We start from the raw sequence: 15,827 nt of genomic DNA, 5'->3' as shown, positions 1-15,827 counted from the left end.
AATAGTGAAGAACAAGTGTCATGCATCCTTCTCCCCAGTCCCCAGTCCCTCTCCCCAACGCAGCAAGGGCCCCTAATTTCCTGCATCTCTATCTGGAGGGACTCTGGGTTCAGGGAGTGTTTAGTGAGTGAACAAAGAGGGGTGAGGGCAAGGTGAGGCACAAGCAGCTGCACACCTCCCCCCCCCAGGAAAGGAGAAGCCCCGCATGACAATACCTCTTTGCCGTCTGCACCGTCTGTACCGGGTTCACCCTGTGGAGTAGAGAGCGGGAGACATGTGATGGGCGTCCCCCTAGCATGGCGTCCCTCCCCTGCCACCAAGGGACCACAATTCTCTAGCTCTCACCCTCAGGCCCATGGGCACGGGCCATGGAAACTTAGACCACCCCCCCCCAACTCTAGCCTGTTCTGGAGCCCTACTCCCTACAGCCCTGGCCGCCCCCTGACCAAGCTGGGCAAGGGCAGAGCGGACCGCACACTCCCGGCTCCTGGCTCGAGGTCCTGGCCTCTCGCAGGAGCCCCAGCTCTGAGTCTCTGTTACACATTTGCCACGCGGAGGCAGTGCTTGTGAACCTCTGTCCTCAGTGAGGTCCCAGAGACAGGCCAGGCAGCCTGAGCCTGCTCCCTCCCCAGGACAGGATGGGCTCAGCCTGGGCCCAGCCTGCTTCTGGTGAGATGGTGGGAAGAGGAATCTGTGATTGCCAGGCAACTGGCGGATGCATCCGGGGACCCTGGAGGCTCCAGGGAAGGCCAGAATGTTGGAGGGACCTGCCTGCCCGGGGGCCGTGGCAAGAATCAGAGTGTGTGGGGCGCCTGGGTGGCTCAGTCATTAAGTGTCTGCCTTGGGCTCAGGGCATGATCCCAGCGTTCTGGGATCGAGCCCCACATCGGGCTCCTCCGCTGAGAGCCTGCTTCTTCCTCTCCCACTCCCCCTCCTTGTGTTCCCTCTCTCACTGGCTGTCTCTATCTCTGTCAAATAAACAAATAAAATCTTAAAAAAAAAAAAAAAAGAATCAGAGTGTGTAGGGGAGACTCGGCCCTCTTGGTAGATGGGCCCACCATTACCCTTGCACGGGCTGGAGTCATCCACCCCATTGAGGCCACCAGCCCCAGGGTCATGGCTACTGCTCCCGGAAGAGAACGCCCTGACCTGGGGGCTAGGAGACCTGGGTTCCTGCCTCAGTTTCCCCAGGAGACTTCATCCCTAAGACTGGCAATCCATCCACCTGATGTGGGTCACTTGTCCGGAACCTTTAAAAGAGGGAGGTGTGCAGAGTGGCTAAGGATGCAAGTTTTGGAATCAGGCAGGCTCTTCCGCTCACTAGCTGTGCGATTCTGGGCCACTTACTTAACCTGGCTGAGCCTTGGTTTCCTCATCTGTAAAATGGGGACAATCAGACCTACTAAATAGGGTCGTGGTACCAATTAAATGACAGAATGTCAAGCACTTAGGTCACCATTCAGCACACTGTCAGTATGGCCGAGACAGCACAGCTCTTAGTATTAACGTCAGCGGAGACCAGGAGTGGTTTCTGAGCTGCCGAGGGGCTGCGGTAATGGCGCTGCATGTCTGGTTCCCGACATTTACAGATTCTCTGTGGTGACCGGCCAGCTCCCCTGGGGAGGGGGCAGGGGCAGAACAGGTGCCAGGTCTCCCCCTGCCTGACACCAGGTCGAGGGATCGGCACGAGCGGTGCATAGTCAGGGGCGGTGGCCTGGTGCGCTCCTGGCAAGCGCTGGCTGGCAGGGCTTGTCCTTTCTTCCAGAAACGACGGGACCCTCAGGTGCAAGCTCCAGGCTGCTAGCTCCCGCGCTCACAGCCTCTCCTTCCCTGGAGACCCCGACATGCAGCGCTGTGCTCAACTGACAAAGCCGACTGGCCCTTTTCCTTGGGGGCTGTGCAGTGAGATGTGGGGTCTTACCGGGGGGCCAGGGTGTCCGGGGGGGCCAGGCTGGCCTGGAAGTCCTAGAAGGCCCCTTTCTCCAGTGGCTCCCCGATCTCCTTTTAGGCCCTGGAGAGAAAGGAGGTGGATGGTGAGAGGGGACAGGAGAGGCAGCCGTGAACGCCACACAGCAGAGGCAGGTGTCACTGTGTGCCTGGGACCCCTGCGGGGCGGGGCTCGCTGTCCCAACCTCAAGCGGGGCCCCGTGATGGCCTCCAGCCCCCTCCAAAGGCCTTTATACATGCCACTTGAGGAGACGCTGGAAGCAGGAGAGGCTGAAGCCAGGGAAGGAGGGGGACGGACACAAACTCCTCTCCCCGCTCCCGGCTGTGAAAGAAGCCCCAGCCAGACTCCCGGGAGGGAGGGACACAGGGAGCAGATCACTCACCATTGCAGAGATCCCAGCTGGGCCCGGCTGGCCTGGAGGCCCTGGTGGCCCCTAAAGAAAGATGAAGTCAGTGGGGTGGAAAGAGTCTCGGGTAATAAAGCCCCTGGAGACAAGCGAGGGACCAACGACAACAGCGGGGACAGACCCTGAATGCAGCTGCGTTCTCTTCCCTAAACTCTCCTTCCTTCTGCTGTTGCACTTGAACTTCTGCCCCAAGACGTGTGCCAGAGCTGACGCCTAGGGGGCCCCTGAGCTCACAGGACCTGAGCAGACCCTCTGGGACCCACGGCCAGAGCTCAGGGCAGAGGGCAAAGGCCTGAAGGTTAACTATGTGGGCCTGGGGTTGTCTGAGGCCCCCCGCGTCCTCCTGTTCTGTGGGAGAAGCAAAGAGCAGGAGCAGGGGGCTGCGTGGCAGGGGCTCAACCCCAACCCCAGAGACCAAACGGATAAGGCCAGCCCTCGGACCCCGGACCTCCCTGGTCTCCTGCTCTGCGGCCACTGGAGGGCAATGGGACTCACACCTGGGGGTGCTCCCACCCCGCTGGGCTGGGGCGATGCCCCAATACCCTCCCCATCTTAGAGTCACAGCTCAAATGCCAGCTCCCTGGTTAGAGCTACACCTGCTCTGAAGCCCAGGGCACGCAGGTCTCTCTCACGGCATGCCCCTCCATGCTCCCAGATGGAAAGTTCTGGAGGCACGGACCCTGTTCTACTTATCTCTAGACCTCTGGGGCAGGAATGTCCAGCACTGGGACTGGCATAGAGCAGGGGCTGAGGCTGGGCAGACAGAAGGGAGAGAAGGCAGCTCGCGCCCCCTTTCCCAGCCCCCAGCGAGCTCCCAGAGGGCTCACAATTCAGAGCGTGGACTTCCTTTCATCTTAAATGTGAGCAGTGACTGGGCTACACCTAGGCTCCCCGAGCCAGGGCCTCTGGACCCTTCGAGATCCACACACACGGTGATGAGGACCCGAGAGCTCCTCTTTCTGGTCTGAACTATTTTTAACATTTCCAGATGCCTCTTGGAAACTGTACGTCTGCCACAACAGGCCTGCAATCAAACGCCAGAGTGTTTCCTTTGCTCAGGAACCCCATCAGCTCTGGCGTCACACTGATCAAAGGCGCCCGTCGGCAGCCATCTATGTTACTGAGGAGCAAATTCAGACAGGGAAACTCATTACTGCTTAATAACTGTCCTCTCCAAGTTGTCCTACCTCTGTAAGTGCACCACCCACGCACCCGGCCGGCGCCCACGCGAGGAGGAATCATCCCGGCTCCGCTCCTTTCACTGCTCCTGCCCCTCCCCCCTGCGTGTCGGCAGCAAGTCCTCCACACACAGCCCCTCTGCCTGCTGCCACCACTCCGTGACCACCCCATCCTGCAGGGACACCTCGGCCTCCACCTGCGCCCCCTCCCCTCCTGACCACACCCCCGGGGGCCAGGTCTGCAGCAGGTCCTCTCCAAGCTCAGCTTTCCGGCTAAAGCTCTTCTCAAACTCCACTCCAGCCACGCTGACCTTGGGGCTCCCTGCACCCCAGGCCCCTCCCTGCCTCAGGCTCTTGGCATCAGTTGCCCCCCCACACACACACCCTCCCTTCCGGCCTGGACATTCTTCCCCCAGACTGCCAGACACATGGCTCCCTTTGTCATTCAGGCCTTGGCTCCAATGCCACTTCTGCAGGGAAGGTGCCTCTAAAGGCGCCTCCCAGGCCCTGTCTGTGACATCACATCCCCGCCTGAGGCCTCCGCATTAATCTGTTTGTTTGTTATGCCCGTGCGCAGCTCTGGGATCAGGGGACCTTGTCTATCTCGCTCACCGCCTTAGCCTCCTGCTTGGAGCCGTGCCTGGCACGGAGCAGGTGCTCAATTACTGTTTGTTGAATAACTGAATGATGCCAATGCGCCCAGAAAATAAGAAAACGGCCGAGAGCCTGGGGGCCACTGGATGAGAAGGGCCCAGAGCCCCTCACCTTGCTAAGGGGCTGCTCCTGGGGTCAGCTCTTTCCGGCCATCGCCCTCACCCACCCCAGTCCTGGCAGAGTCCTCACTCTCATAAAGGCGGAGGCAAAAACGGGGTAACTCACAACATGGCCGGGGGGGCCGGGTCTTCCCTGAGGTCCCATGGCACCAGGCTCACCCTGTAGGAGCCAGGAAAAAAAGGAACACAGGAGCAGACTTACACACACGGGGTCGTCAGGTGGGAGAAGACTGAGCAGAGCAGGTGGAAAGCCAGCAGTCAGAGACGCGGAGCTGAGTCCGGTCCTCCAGGCGCGCGCTTTCCAGGGCCCGAGGACCAGCCCTGCCCGTGAGTATTGTTGGAGAGAGAAATCGGAGCCCGCAGCCCGAGAAGGCCAGGCTCTGCTTGTTAGATGACTACCCACCAGGCTGCAGGAAGGGGGAGGTGAGGAGGAAGAAGGCGGAGGTGTGCAGTTTGGGGCAAAACCTCCCCCAGAAGGCCCAGGAGAGGAGGCAGCCCCTGGGCCAGTGAGAGGGAGGGGGTGGCTGTGTCTCGGACTCAGCAGAGCCCAGAGGCTGCCTGAAGGGAGCCTGTGCCTTTACCTCTGCTCCGGGCCGGCCACTGCTGCCTGGGGGACCTGGTTTTCCACAGTCACCCTGGAAGAGAGAGGGCTGACTAGAGCTCAACAGACCTCCAGCCCCAAGTTGACCCCACATCCGAAGAGGCCTGCCCCCTGCCCTGACTCCGGCCAGCAGTGGTCTGATGCCTTCAGGCTGGTGGACGGCGAAGCCTGACGCACTCTGCCTGTGCCGGGGGTCTCGGGAGGCTCGGATGCTGCCATGGCGTCCAGCCAAGGCCCGGGTGGCGCGTGCACTCCCACTGGGCTGCCCTGTCTGCCTGAGGTCAGGCCTTGAGGAGAGCTGAGAAGGTCCGCTTGGCAGAAGTCACCAAGCCCTCACCTTTGGTCCTGGGAGGCCAGGGTGTCCCGTTTTCCCCTTGAAGCCCTGGAAGAAAAAGCGGGAAGCTGCCACAGCCCTCGCCCCAAGCAGAGGCCACTTCCCTTGCCTCCTTCGTCAGGCCGAACAGATCAGACCCATCCACAATCATCACATGGTCCTTGGAGGATCTGGATTTGAGCTGCCCCGCTCCCCGAGGCAGAGCCCACACCAGCTCAGCTTTGGGACCTCTCAGCTCCCCGCTCCTTCCTGCAGCTCAACTTACCGGGGGTCCCATGAGTCCAGGGGGGCCAGCGGGACCAGGGTCCCCCTAGGGAAGAGACCAGGGGCATATGAGACAGGATGCCCATTCATTCACCACTGTCTTCCCTCTCTTCAGCCCCTCCCCAGCTATCTCAGGATGGAGAGAATGTCATGGGAGGCAGAGGGAAGATTCCAAGCCAGGCTTGGCCTCTGACTGGCTATATACCCTGAGTGAATCCCAGCCCTCTCTGAACCTCGATTTTCCTTTTTGGGTGCAGAAGGGGGTTGGCCTTGATGCTCTGCCCTTTGCCATGCCCCCTCCCTTTCAGATTCCCCAGCAAAACAGGACGCAAGGAGCCAGGGCTGCTCAAGTCCTTCCGTGCCGGCAACCTGTTCTACCTGACACCCAGCCCAGGATCTTTAGTTGCCTGAGTTTCTGGATATAAATCCACTCCCTTGGCTGCCTGCCTTTGGTGAGACCCAGCTCATGCCACCTGGTTAAGGTGACCAGAAGAACTGAGGAACCAAGGGGCTCTGGTCCTATCAGAGAAGTGGGGTGTGGCGAGAAGCAGATGGAAGGAAGGCAGAGGCCTGGGGGGTTTGGTTTCCTTCACTGGGCTTTCGTTGACTTTGGCTCTTGGAGGAGGAAGAAGGAAGGGGGTGCCTATCATCTCACCCTCAAGCCCGGCTTGCCGTCCTTCCCGTCCAGACCATCCAGGCCAGCTGGGCCCTAGAAACAGGAAAACGGCATTATCTGCATACTCGTGCTGGAGCCCTAGGAAGTGAGAGACCTGACAAAAGCCCTCCACCCTGTCCACCCCTCACCCAACTCCCACCCCAACTAAACCCACACACGTGCCCACATGTAGACACGTGCACACAGCACATACCCGTCAGGCTAAGAGGACACACACTCACCTGAATCCCAGGAGATCCTGGTGGCCCGGCGGGACCAGGCATGCCTGGTGGGCCTCGAATCCCTTCGCTGCCCTGGAAAGAGCCCATCCCCGCAACAAAGTCAGCCGGGCCTTGCCCCGCCCTGGGACGAGGCACTGGGTTCTGATGATTACTGGAAGTCAGGGCAGCTGGTTTCCAGCCCCAGTTCTGCTCTGGCCTAACTGGATATATCCCACACCACGCCCCCAAGAGGATCTGTCTTCGTCTACAAAGCATCCCCCTTTCCACACTGTTCCGTGAGGAGGGGACAGAGCCTATTCGGTCTAGCATCTTCTTCAGGCTTGACCCAGGGACCGACACAGTGGGTGCTCAGTGACGTGTGCCAAGTAAAGGCATATGTTCAGTTCACATCAGTCCCGACAAAGTGCCAAGCACTATACAGCTGCCGATCCTTCCAGATGAAGAAAGGGTGCCCCTGTCCTTGAGAAGCTCACAGTCCCGTGTGGAAGAGGGAGTGGCTCGCTCTGGCCAGGGCTCAGGGGAAGCATCACAGAGGCATCACCAGATGCTAGACTCTGATGGACAGCTGGGATGCGGACAAGTGGGGAAGCAGAAGAGGGCATGCCAGAGAGAACGTCAGAGAAGGAGAAAGATTTGGAAGTGGTCCTGTGCCTGGCCGAGCCAGGGTGTCTGTGGAGCCCGTGTGGGGAGGGGGGTGCAAGGCAAGGCTAGAGGAAGGGAGAGCCTGATGGGGGAGGGCCTGACCACCGGGCTAGACTATCTCACAGACCAGTGCTTTTCAAACTGTACTTCTCAGAGCCCTGGGGGTTCCTGGAGGCGTGTCAGAGATGGGTGCACGATTGGGAGCCCAGAGGGTGGGACCCAAGACCCCTGCCCCTGCATTAGCCAGAGCTGCTCCACTCACGTCTGTTTTATACACGGAGGGTTCATGTAAGCTTCTGTGTGATGAAAGGGCTCAGGGACTTCAAAATAAAGTCTGGGAACCACTGTTACAGGCACTGGGGAGCCACTGACTGTTCAAAGCAGGAGAAGGATGAGAATCAAGGTGTGAACTAGAATGTTGACCGGAGAAGCAAGGGGGCAGCTTGGTGTGGTGGGCTGTCGCGTAGCCTAGTGGAAAGAGAGTGGCTGTTCTGCAGCCAAGGGGGAAACGATCCCGCTAGAGACCCCCCACCATGGGGGGTGGGAGGAGAGCCCCGGGTGGCATTGCAATGCCACCAGCTACCAGGAGGGGCCAGCACAGCCCCAGAAAATGTCAGTCCCACAGGGAACGCAGATGGAGAACCCCTGGCCAGAGGTTTGGATTCTCGGCAGTGACCAGCCTAAGAAGAGCAGGCAGCACTGGGATACGAAGTCAGCACACGGGGCTCTGGCAGTGAGGCACCCAGGGGCTGTCCTGGGCTCGGAGGAAGTCTCAGTTCTGTTGCTATTTTGCTGTTTGCCCCTGGGATGCCCTCAGCCTCTCTGGGCCTCATTGCCTCACATGGACAGCGAGAAGTTAGACCAAGGTGGCCCTTCTAGCTCTGCCAGTTGTGCTATGTCTGTTTTCAGAGGAAAGAGGCTCCCCCCGAAGGTTGCAGGCTCCCTGCCTCGCCCTGTGGGTCATAAGGCCCTCACCCCAAGCTTAGAAGTCAATTTGGGGCCTCATTATTCTACCCAACCATCACCTCCAGGGAGCCCAGAGGTTGGGCTGAGACAGGGATGTCAGCCCCCAGACCAAGGCAGAGCTAGTCTCCAAGCTATCAAGTCAAGCCCAGGGGCAGCCAGTGTGGGCACCCCCCAGGCTGCCGCTCCTTCCGACCCTTGTCACCAGCCCGCAGGCCATGTCTGCCTCTCTGGGCCCTTGAGGACAATCTGCGCATGTTCCGTTCCTGCTGTTGTCAGACCCGGAAGGTGAATGGCCAGAGCTGCTCTGGCTTCAGGACTCCGGGGTTCACAGTCTGGATGTGCTTCCCTCCTCCCCCCAGCAACTCCCCCTCTCATCCCCCCATCCCCCTGGAGATGAAGCCAGCCCACTGCGCTCCAGTCACCACCTCTCACACAGCCCTCTGCCTCCTGCCCACCCCCGGCTCCCAGCAGGCAGACACTGGGCAGCAAGGCAGGCATCCTGGGCCCAGCAGCCCTGCTGGGGCCACGGGTCTGTGGCCCTGTGGCACTTGCTGAGTCTAGGCTGGAGGTCTCTTTCCCCACCGTTGACATAACTGAGCCAGTTCTTGAATTTCCAAAGGCCCGACTGTCGGGGTAGAATGGGGTATGGGAGCTGCATGGCTCAGATCTGTGGCTGTGGCCCACTTGGGGTCCCACTCACCTTCTCCGCTTGGGGTCCAGGTGGGCCGGGTGCTCCTGCTTTGCCTGGGAATCCAGGGGGACCCTACATCAACAACGGAGCAGGCCAGAATGAGAGTGGAGCTGGAGGGGGTGCTCCCTTTCCTTCTTCCTCCTGGGTCTGCTTCACTATGGTTAATACGATGCATTTTGATGCATTTTGACTTCCTAGAAACACCACCTAGGAGTGTTACTGCTGGCTGGCCTGCGGCGCTGGGGCCCACCCAGGAGGCTCTGCCCTCCAGGTCCTGGCTCCTGGAATCAGGCCTGGCCACCCAGGCTGTTCCTCCATGCCTCTTCCCTCCCCTCCCCAGGCCCATCCTAGCCCAGCCTGGCCTGGTCAGGTCAGGCCTGCCCCTCCCAAATAGGACCACATAGACAGGGCTGGCTTTGTGTCTTCACTCACCGGTGGGCCGGGAAAGCCTGGCTGGCCTTGAAATCCCTAGGGGAAGAAGCAAGGGACAGTGTGCTGTGCCGCCCTCTCTCTCCATCCTGGCAGCCCGGATGGAAAGAGTGACCGGGTAAGGCTGCCTCGAGCCATGGGGCCTTGTCCTCCACTCTGCCCAAGATACCCAGCAGGTGAAGCTCTAGTCACAAGGTAGGAGGTTACAAGGATGGGTGAGGGCTGGAGGCTAGAGCTGGTCACCCCTACACATGGGAGGCCACCAGAGAGAAGACCCAGCCCCTTCCCTGTGCCCACCCCCCTTCCAGCTCTCCCCCATGGTCAGGACAGCCAGCCAGGTCCCATGGTCACTCACCTGGTCGCCCTTCTCTCCCGAGTTCCCTTGGGGGCCTCGCTCTCCTCGGGGACCCTGTCACCACAGAGAACAAGGCAGCTGGAACCCAGTCTTTCTTCCCTTAGACCCCAGGGCTGGGCCCGGACCAGGAGTCCCCATGTCCACAGTCCCCTGTCTCCTCCTTCACTCACCGCTGGGCCTGGGGGACCTGGGAGGCCTTCAGATCCTGGTGGGCCCTGGGGACATGACGGAGCAGAATCAGTCACTCTGACTGGGGGAGGCGGAGATCAGGGGACAGGGGCAGAGAGTAGACGGGACAGGACGGGACGTGGTGGGAGGCTGCTCTAAGCCGGCAGGACTCCTCCCCCTGGTTTGCTCCAGCTTCCCTTCTCTTGCCTGAGCTATTGAACCAGCCTCTTAACTAGTCCTGCCACCTCCTGGCTCACTGCAATCCAGCCAGCAACTGGCTGCCATCTCTTCTTCTCCAACATAGCTCTGATTATAATACTCTTGCTCCAAAGCCTTCCATGGCTCCCCTCTGTGCAACTGAATGAGGTACATATTTTCCACCAGTGCTGGGTTTTGAGGCATCCTGTGATCTGGTACGACTCACCCTTTCGTGCTTCATTTCCCTCTCCCTGTCTTATCTTCTGCCTTGCTTGGTCAGACGGCTATTCTCTGAACATACTTTCTACATTTGTACCCCTGGGCCTTTGCACGGCTGTCCTCTCTCCCTAGAATGCTTACTGTTCCTCTATCCTTTCTGGGGCTCTTAAAACCTTGCCAAGGGATTAGATGGCTCCGATCTCTTCCTGAGGTGCCCCCACCCATGGCCTCCCCCTTCGGGATTCCCCAGGATAGATAAGCCTGTGCCCTCCCCCAGTCCCCACTCTATTCAAGGCTCAGCTCAAACAGCACCTTCACAGAAAGGCCTCCTGATCCTCTGCCTAATAGCATGCTGTACACCACCCAGCCCCTTACCCTGCTCTCTTTTCTCCATTGCTTTCTCATCATTTATATATATTGGCTTATTCATCTGTTATGTGCCTCCCTCACTGGAATGTGGGCTCCTGACGTCAAGGGGCACAAGTGCCTGTTTTACTCACTGTGGCACCCCCAGAACAGCCTGGCACCCAGAAGGCCCCAGAGGAGTGTCTCTTATTAAGTAAATGCGCACAGGGCCTCCTACATCGCACCCAGGCCTCACCAACTTGTGAGGGGAAGGTAAGACTAAGGTTTGGCAGGTTGGTCTCAGCCGGACGTGGGTGCGAGTCCAGACTCTGCCCTAACTCACTCGCTCACTCACTGAGGGCAGCATACTGGGTGAGCCATGTCACTTCCCAAGCCTCAGGGATAACCTCACGGATGGGATGTCCTCACCTGAGAACAGCCCCGGCCCCTGCGCTCACCTAGCCTGGAAGGGTGGCTCTGGGCTTGCAGGGTCAGGCCAGGCTCCACGCTGGGTCGAGGGTCCCCCGCCTGCCCCGCCCGGCTTTGCAGAGAAGGAGGAGGCTCTCCTGCCGGCTGATTCCAGGCCCCTTGCCCCTTGGCGGCCCTGGCCAGCCCATCTCCACAAAACCCGCTGGGATCCTCCCTCCAGCCTCCCCTCCGCAGCAAGCAGCTTCCTGCCGGCTAGCCAGCGCCGCAGCTGGAGTGACTCAGGGGGCAGAGAAGCAGGGGGCAGGTCTCTCCCTTCGAAGGCTGCTGGGAAAGTCCGGGGGGGGGGGCAGTGGAGGCGGGGCAGGGACTGCTCCATTTGGAGTTCTTCCTCCTGCCCCTCCCCCCACACTGAGCTGCGACTCACCGATTCTCCCTTCTCTCCTGGGGGCCCGACGTAGCCCCGCTCCCCCTTGATGCCCTGAGCAGAGAGAGAGCTGAATTAGCCCCGTGGCCCGCCATCATGGCGCTAATACGAGGGGTGGGGACTGCAGCTGGCACAAGCTGGCACTGACAGGCAGATGGCACCGAGGACGACGGCTGGGGGAGGAGGATGGGGCTGCTCCCTACCCGCCACTGCAGCCTCAGTGAAAAGCGGGGACACGCCCACCCAGCAGCCTCCTGCCCAGGGTAGTCTTCCTTGGGTCTCCCCACCTCTCCTGTCCTACCCTCCAGGAGGCAGAGCTCAGTCCTGGGGTCTGGGTGGTCTCCCCACCTCTCCTGCCCTACTCTCCAGGAGGCAGAGCTCAGGCCTGGGATCTGGGTGCTCTGAGAGTCTGGCCCTCTGTGTGCAGTGGCTGCAGTCAACCTCCCAAGTGGAGTGACAGGGCCACGCTGCACTACCACAGGGGCTTTGGGGAGACCTGCATGGATGGATGGACAGACAGATGGATGGCCTGGCAGAGGCACAGGCTGAAATGCTTGGAAGGGAGGGAGCCTGCTGGGGGATGTGCCAGCCTGGCCCCGCCCTCACCACCACCCCCAGGCTCTGCTACCCCCCGAGCCAGCTTCCCCTTACTCACAGGCAGTCCTGGGGGGCCCATGGCACCTGGGTAGCCAGGCTGCCCTGGAGGACCCTACAAAGAAAGGTAAAATTATGGACCAGCTCCCCAACATTTCTGTTTCCCCCCTCCCTGGGCAAAAAGAGTAGCCATAGCTAGGATGCCTGAGCTGCCCACTGAGCAGACGCACGCCCATCCCAGGACAGCCACCACCTTGGGCCGGCTCCCAAAGGCCCAGGTCCCTCTGGCTGAGACCACCATCACAAGCCTGGGGCTGGGTGACAAGTTGCAGCCCAGCCAGGACCTGGGAGCTGAGCCAGAGGAAATGGCCCAGAGCTGGGAGGATGAGTTTGAGAGCAAAAGAAGTGGTGCGTGGAAGGGGTAACTGAAGGCCAATGTAGGAGGAGCGAGGGAGAAGAGCCCCCAGGATGCTGCTGGAAGCTGGGGGCAGGGCTGTTTGCTCTGTCCAGGGGGTCAGGGCACAAGGAGATCAGCCTCCTTTGATCCCGAGGGGGTGCAAAGACCCCCAATCTGAGGGATCAGGGGCAGCGAGTTTCAAAAGGAGTCCACCGCCCGTCCCCTACTCGGCAGCCATCCCCGGGGGGCCCCACCTCTGCCTCCCCAAGGCTGCTCACCCATTGCCTTCCCCTGCCGGCCCCCTCTTACCGGTTCCCCCTTCTCTCCTGTCAGGCCCCTGAGGCCTCGCTCTCCTTGAAGACCCTTGGAGAGAAAAATCATAAGAACCTGCAGGGGAAGTCTGTCCCCACCCAGCCCCCAGCTCCTTTTGCTTGCCCTGCAGCCTTCTGTCCCCAGTCCAGGCACAGCTGGGCGTCACTGATGCCCTCCCTTAGGGTCCCCAGCGAGGTGACCGCGGGTGTACCCCAGAAGGATAACTGTGAGAGATGTAGACTCCCACATAGGGGTGCCTCTCAAGCGCATACCCCCGAGACAGGTAACTCCAGAGATGTGCCCCCCCAGGGAGGTGACCCCCAGAGGGTGCCTCTCAGGCCGGTGACTGTCACTGGTGTGCCCTACTTCGGGAAGTGGCGGGGCTGTACCTTCAGGAGGTTGACACATGTGTGCGCCCCTCAGGGGCAACTGTGAGGAGAGGTACCCCTACAGTGGTGCTGTTTGACCAAATGTATCACTGGATGGCCGACACTTACCTGCCCCCCCCCCACAAATCACCTCCTTTTAGGGATGCAGGGGAGAGACACAGGCAGCCCCCAGAGCAGACCACTCCCTCCAGAGCCATCCCTGTCACGTTTTAGGGTGGAAAGGGAGATCACTTTCAATGGAAGCCAGAGCCCCCACCCCTCAGGCCTCACCCCGACCTTCGTGGATTCACCGCAGCGTTAAGGGGGCTGCGTCCGCCCCTTCTCCCTCATGCCCTCAAGAGATGGTGCCCAACCAAACCTTTCCACAACACAAGACAGATGGCTAGACGGACAGATGGCCCCTTCACCCAAGCAAGCAGAAACAGACAAGGTCCGGCCAGGATGAGGACGTGGGGACAGATGGAGCGGTGACAAGGAGGGGCCCTGCTCCCTGAGCCTCCATCGCCAAGCCTGGGAGGAGTGGAGCCAGGCCCCAGGAACACCAGATCTGACAAACAGGCAGTTAGTTTCCGTGACCCAGGAGGGAGCAACAGTGAGGATGGGGATGATTTAAACACACTTGTGACGATGACGAAGGCAGAACAGGTAACGACACCTGGCGGGAGGAGCAGGCAGCGGCGCCGGGCACGGAGGCGCCGGGCCCCATGACACCCGGACACCCAACCGGCTGGCATCACCCAGCCTTGGGCCAGCAGACGGGGCCTGGAGCCGAGGAAGAGGAGAGTCAGAGGAGGAAGCTGGGAGGTTCCTCTAGGACGATGGGAAAGGCGCAAGCACGGCTCCCTTCGGATCCGCGGGGTGGCTCGGCACGGCCCTGCCAAGCAGCGGGCCAGCCACCTGTGCCAGCCTGCAATGTGGGGCCCTGAAGCTTTGGCATCTCTGCCGGGCTCTGTGCCAGGTGCCTGGCAGGGCCCCAAGAACTACTTCCAGCAAATCTTCAGTCGATAGCGAAGGTGGGAGAAGCAGGAGGCAGAAGTGAGAAGGGAGGAATCAAGAGGCCCCTAGAGGCACCAGCTTCAAAGAAGAAGGTAATACAGCTCCGAGCCTGGGGGTTGGGTGGGGAGGAGTGATGTGGGATTGGGCGAGAGAAAAAGGAGATTGCAGGTGGGGAGAGGGGAGAGAAGATGAAAGAAGCAGGAGCAGAGGGAGAAGGGAAAAGGGAAAGAAGTCGGAGACTTGGGAAGATGTCCAAGCCGCTGGGACCGCAGAGAACCCGTGTCGCTATGTGCCTGCAGGGGACAAAGACAAACATGGAGGTGGTAGGGGCGAGGGCTCCACAGGAAGGGAGACAAGCAAACGCCACAGAGACCTGGCTGGCGGGGGGGAAGGGGAGGTCAAGCAGCGCTAGGTTCTTACAGGCAATCCGGGGGAGCCAACAGCACCAGGAAAACCTGGGGGGCCCTGGTGGGAGAAACAGGCAGGTCACAACTCATAGGCACGGTAACCCTGGGCATCGTCTGGGGCAGGAGGTCATGGGGAGAGGAGGTCACAGGAATATTTCCAAGGCAGCTGGAAAAGAGACTCATTGAAGACACCCGCTCCTCCCCCTTGGCTCCAGGAAGAATGGCTCCGCCATCAGCAGAGATGAGAAACAGCCCCCAGAGTCACACGGCCCTGGCCGAGGCCTCCCGAGTCCAGCTGGACACCCTTGCTGGAGTGCAAGCCCATCGTGCCTGCCACCTGACCTCCAGATGTCCCCAGCTGGGTGGCTCCTTGCTTCTAAGGTGGCTCCCACCAGCCACTTGTTCTCCAAAGAAAGCGTTTTCAGTTCTTCCAGTCTTTCCTGGGCACTTCTAGTTTCCCGCCATGGCAACACCATAGAGGACTCCAGGGGAGACATCCCTGGCCTGGCCTTTGTAGACCTGTCCTAGAGATGGCCCTACAGAGCGACGCAGGGCTGTTCGGTCTTAGCCCCTGACCCCCGTAGCGACCGGTGGCATGGAGGCATGAAGAGATCTGGTCGGGTTGCCACACACTTTCCTGGCAGCCGAGACCATGAGCCAGAAGCTCAGGCCCTCCCGCCAGGGGAGCCTGGGTCCACTGTCCAGGACATTGTAGGGATGGGGAGTGGGAGACAAGGGTGTGCCTGAGGGCCTCCCCGAAGCGGGAGCATAGGCACAGCGGGACGGAGCAGACCAGTTCCAGGGGCTTGGGTGGTGGGAGCCTACAGTCCCCACAGATGCTCTGATGAGGGCGAGGGGCGGGCGGTAGAATTTCCCTCCTTCTGCCCTGCCCAGCTTCCTGGGTACAAGGCAGCAGAACGGTGTCTGGGCATTATGACCCCTTCGAGAGCTTCTCAAGTGGGCCAGGAAACCGCAGATACTTACGATAGGGCCTGGAGGACCCGGGGAGCCCCTCATGCCAGGCGGACCCTGCAAAGGAAGCCAACGGAAATGCAAGAAGAGGCTCAGGCCCCACAGAGCCCCAGGGTCTCTGTGGCCTTCCCCCCAGCTCGAGTCCTCCCACCGCCCGAGTCCGCAGAGGGTGGTAGGTGGCAAAGCAGGCCCATTTTAGCTGGTGTTAAACCTTTCGTTCTGTTCATTCAATCATCCAACAAACATTTATTGAGCAGCTATTATGTCCCAGACACTAGTCCAGGTGCTGGGGACACGGAAATAGACCAAACATAAAAATCCCTGCCACGTGGCACCGACGCTCTAGGGAAGAGGTGGGCAGTGACAAATAAAACAGGGGCTGGCCCATGGTCCTCAGTAGATGCGTGTGGAATGTTCTAAATGAATGAAATGCACGGTCTTCAGAGGGTGACACGTGCACTGCATGGAGGGCCTAGGGGTTCCAGGGTTAGTG

At 60.3% G+C, this 15,827-nt stretch overlaps 1 protein-coding gene across 8 annotated transcripts in view; it reads right to left on the bottom strand.

Annotated features, from left to right (window-relative positions):
• COL16A1 (collagen type XVI alpha 1 chain) overlaps positions 1 to 15,827 on the bottom strand; it is a 53,705-nt gene that overhangs the window by 8,456 nt on the left and 29,422 nt on the right. For 5 of the 8 annotated variants that reach the window (XM_087858655.1, XM_087858657.1, XM_087858660.1 and 2 more), the window contains 18 exons: positions 15,347 to 15,391; positions 14,376 to 14,420; positions 12,568 to 12,621; positions 11,923 to 11,976; positions 11,268 to 11,321; positions 9,655 to 9,699; positions 9,485 to 9,538; positions 9,133 to 9,168; positions 8,710 to 8,772; positions 6,402 to 6,473; positions 6,160 to 6,213; positions 5,506 to 5,550; positions 5,244 to 5,288; positions 4,887 to 4,940; positions 4,412 to 4,465; positions 2,331 to 2,381; positions 1,922 to 2,011; positions 216 to 251 (listed from right to left, as the gene is read on the bottom strand). In XM_087858655.1, coding sequence (XP_087714781.1) covers positions 216 to 251; positions 1,922 to 2,011; positions 2,331 to 2,381; positions 4,412 to 4,465; positions 4,887 to 4,940; positions 5,244 to 5,288; positions 5,506 to 5,550; positions 6,160 to 6,213; positions 6,402 to 6,473; positions 8,710 to 8,772; positions 9,133 to 9,168; positions 9,485 to 9,538; positions 9,655 to 9,699; positions 11,268 to 11,321; positions 11,923 to 11,976; positions 12,568 to 12,621; positions 14,376 to 14,420; positions 15,347 to 15,391 — 951 coding nt within the window. The remainder of the gene's footprint in view (positions 1 to 215; positions 252 to 1,921; positions 2,012 to 2,330; positions 2,382 to 4,411; positions 4,466 to 4,886; positions 4,941 to 5,243; positions 5,289 to 5,505; positions 5,551 to 6,159; positions 6,214 to 6,401; positions 6,474 to 8,709; positions 8,773 to 9,132; positions 9,169 to 9,484; positions 9,539 to 9,654; positions 9,700 to 11,267; positions 11,322 to 11,922; positions 11,977 to 12,567; positions 12,622 to 14,375; positions 14,421 to 15,346; positions 15,392 to 15,827) is intronic. The other 3 variants (XM_087858656.1, XM_087858659.1, XM_087858662.1) reach the window with 1 other exon arrangement.

This window comes from Ursus americanus, chromosome 33, assembly GCF_024610735.1.
Source record: "Ursus americanus isolate L20-20 chromosome 33, mUrsAme1.1.p, whole genome shotgun sequence".
Classification (NCBI taxonomy): domain Eukaryota; kingdom Metazoa; phylum Chordata; class Mammalia; order Carnivora; family Ursidae; genus Ursus; species Ursus americanus.
The sequence above is the reverse complement of the archived record's forward strand: the minus strand, read 5'-3'. Positions and strand labels throughout refer to the sequence as shown.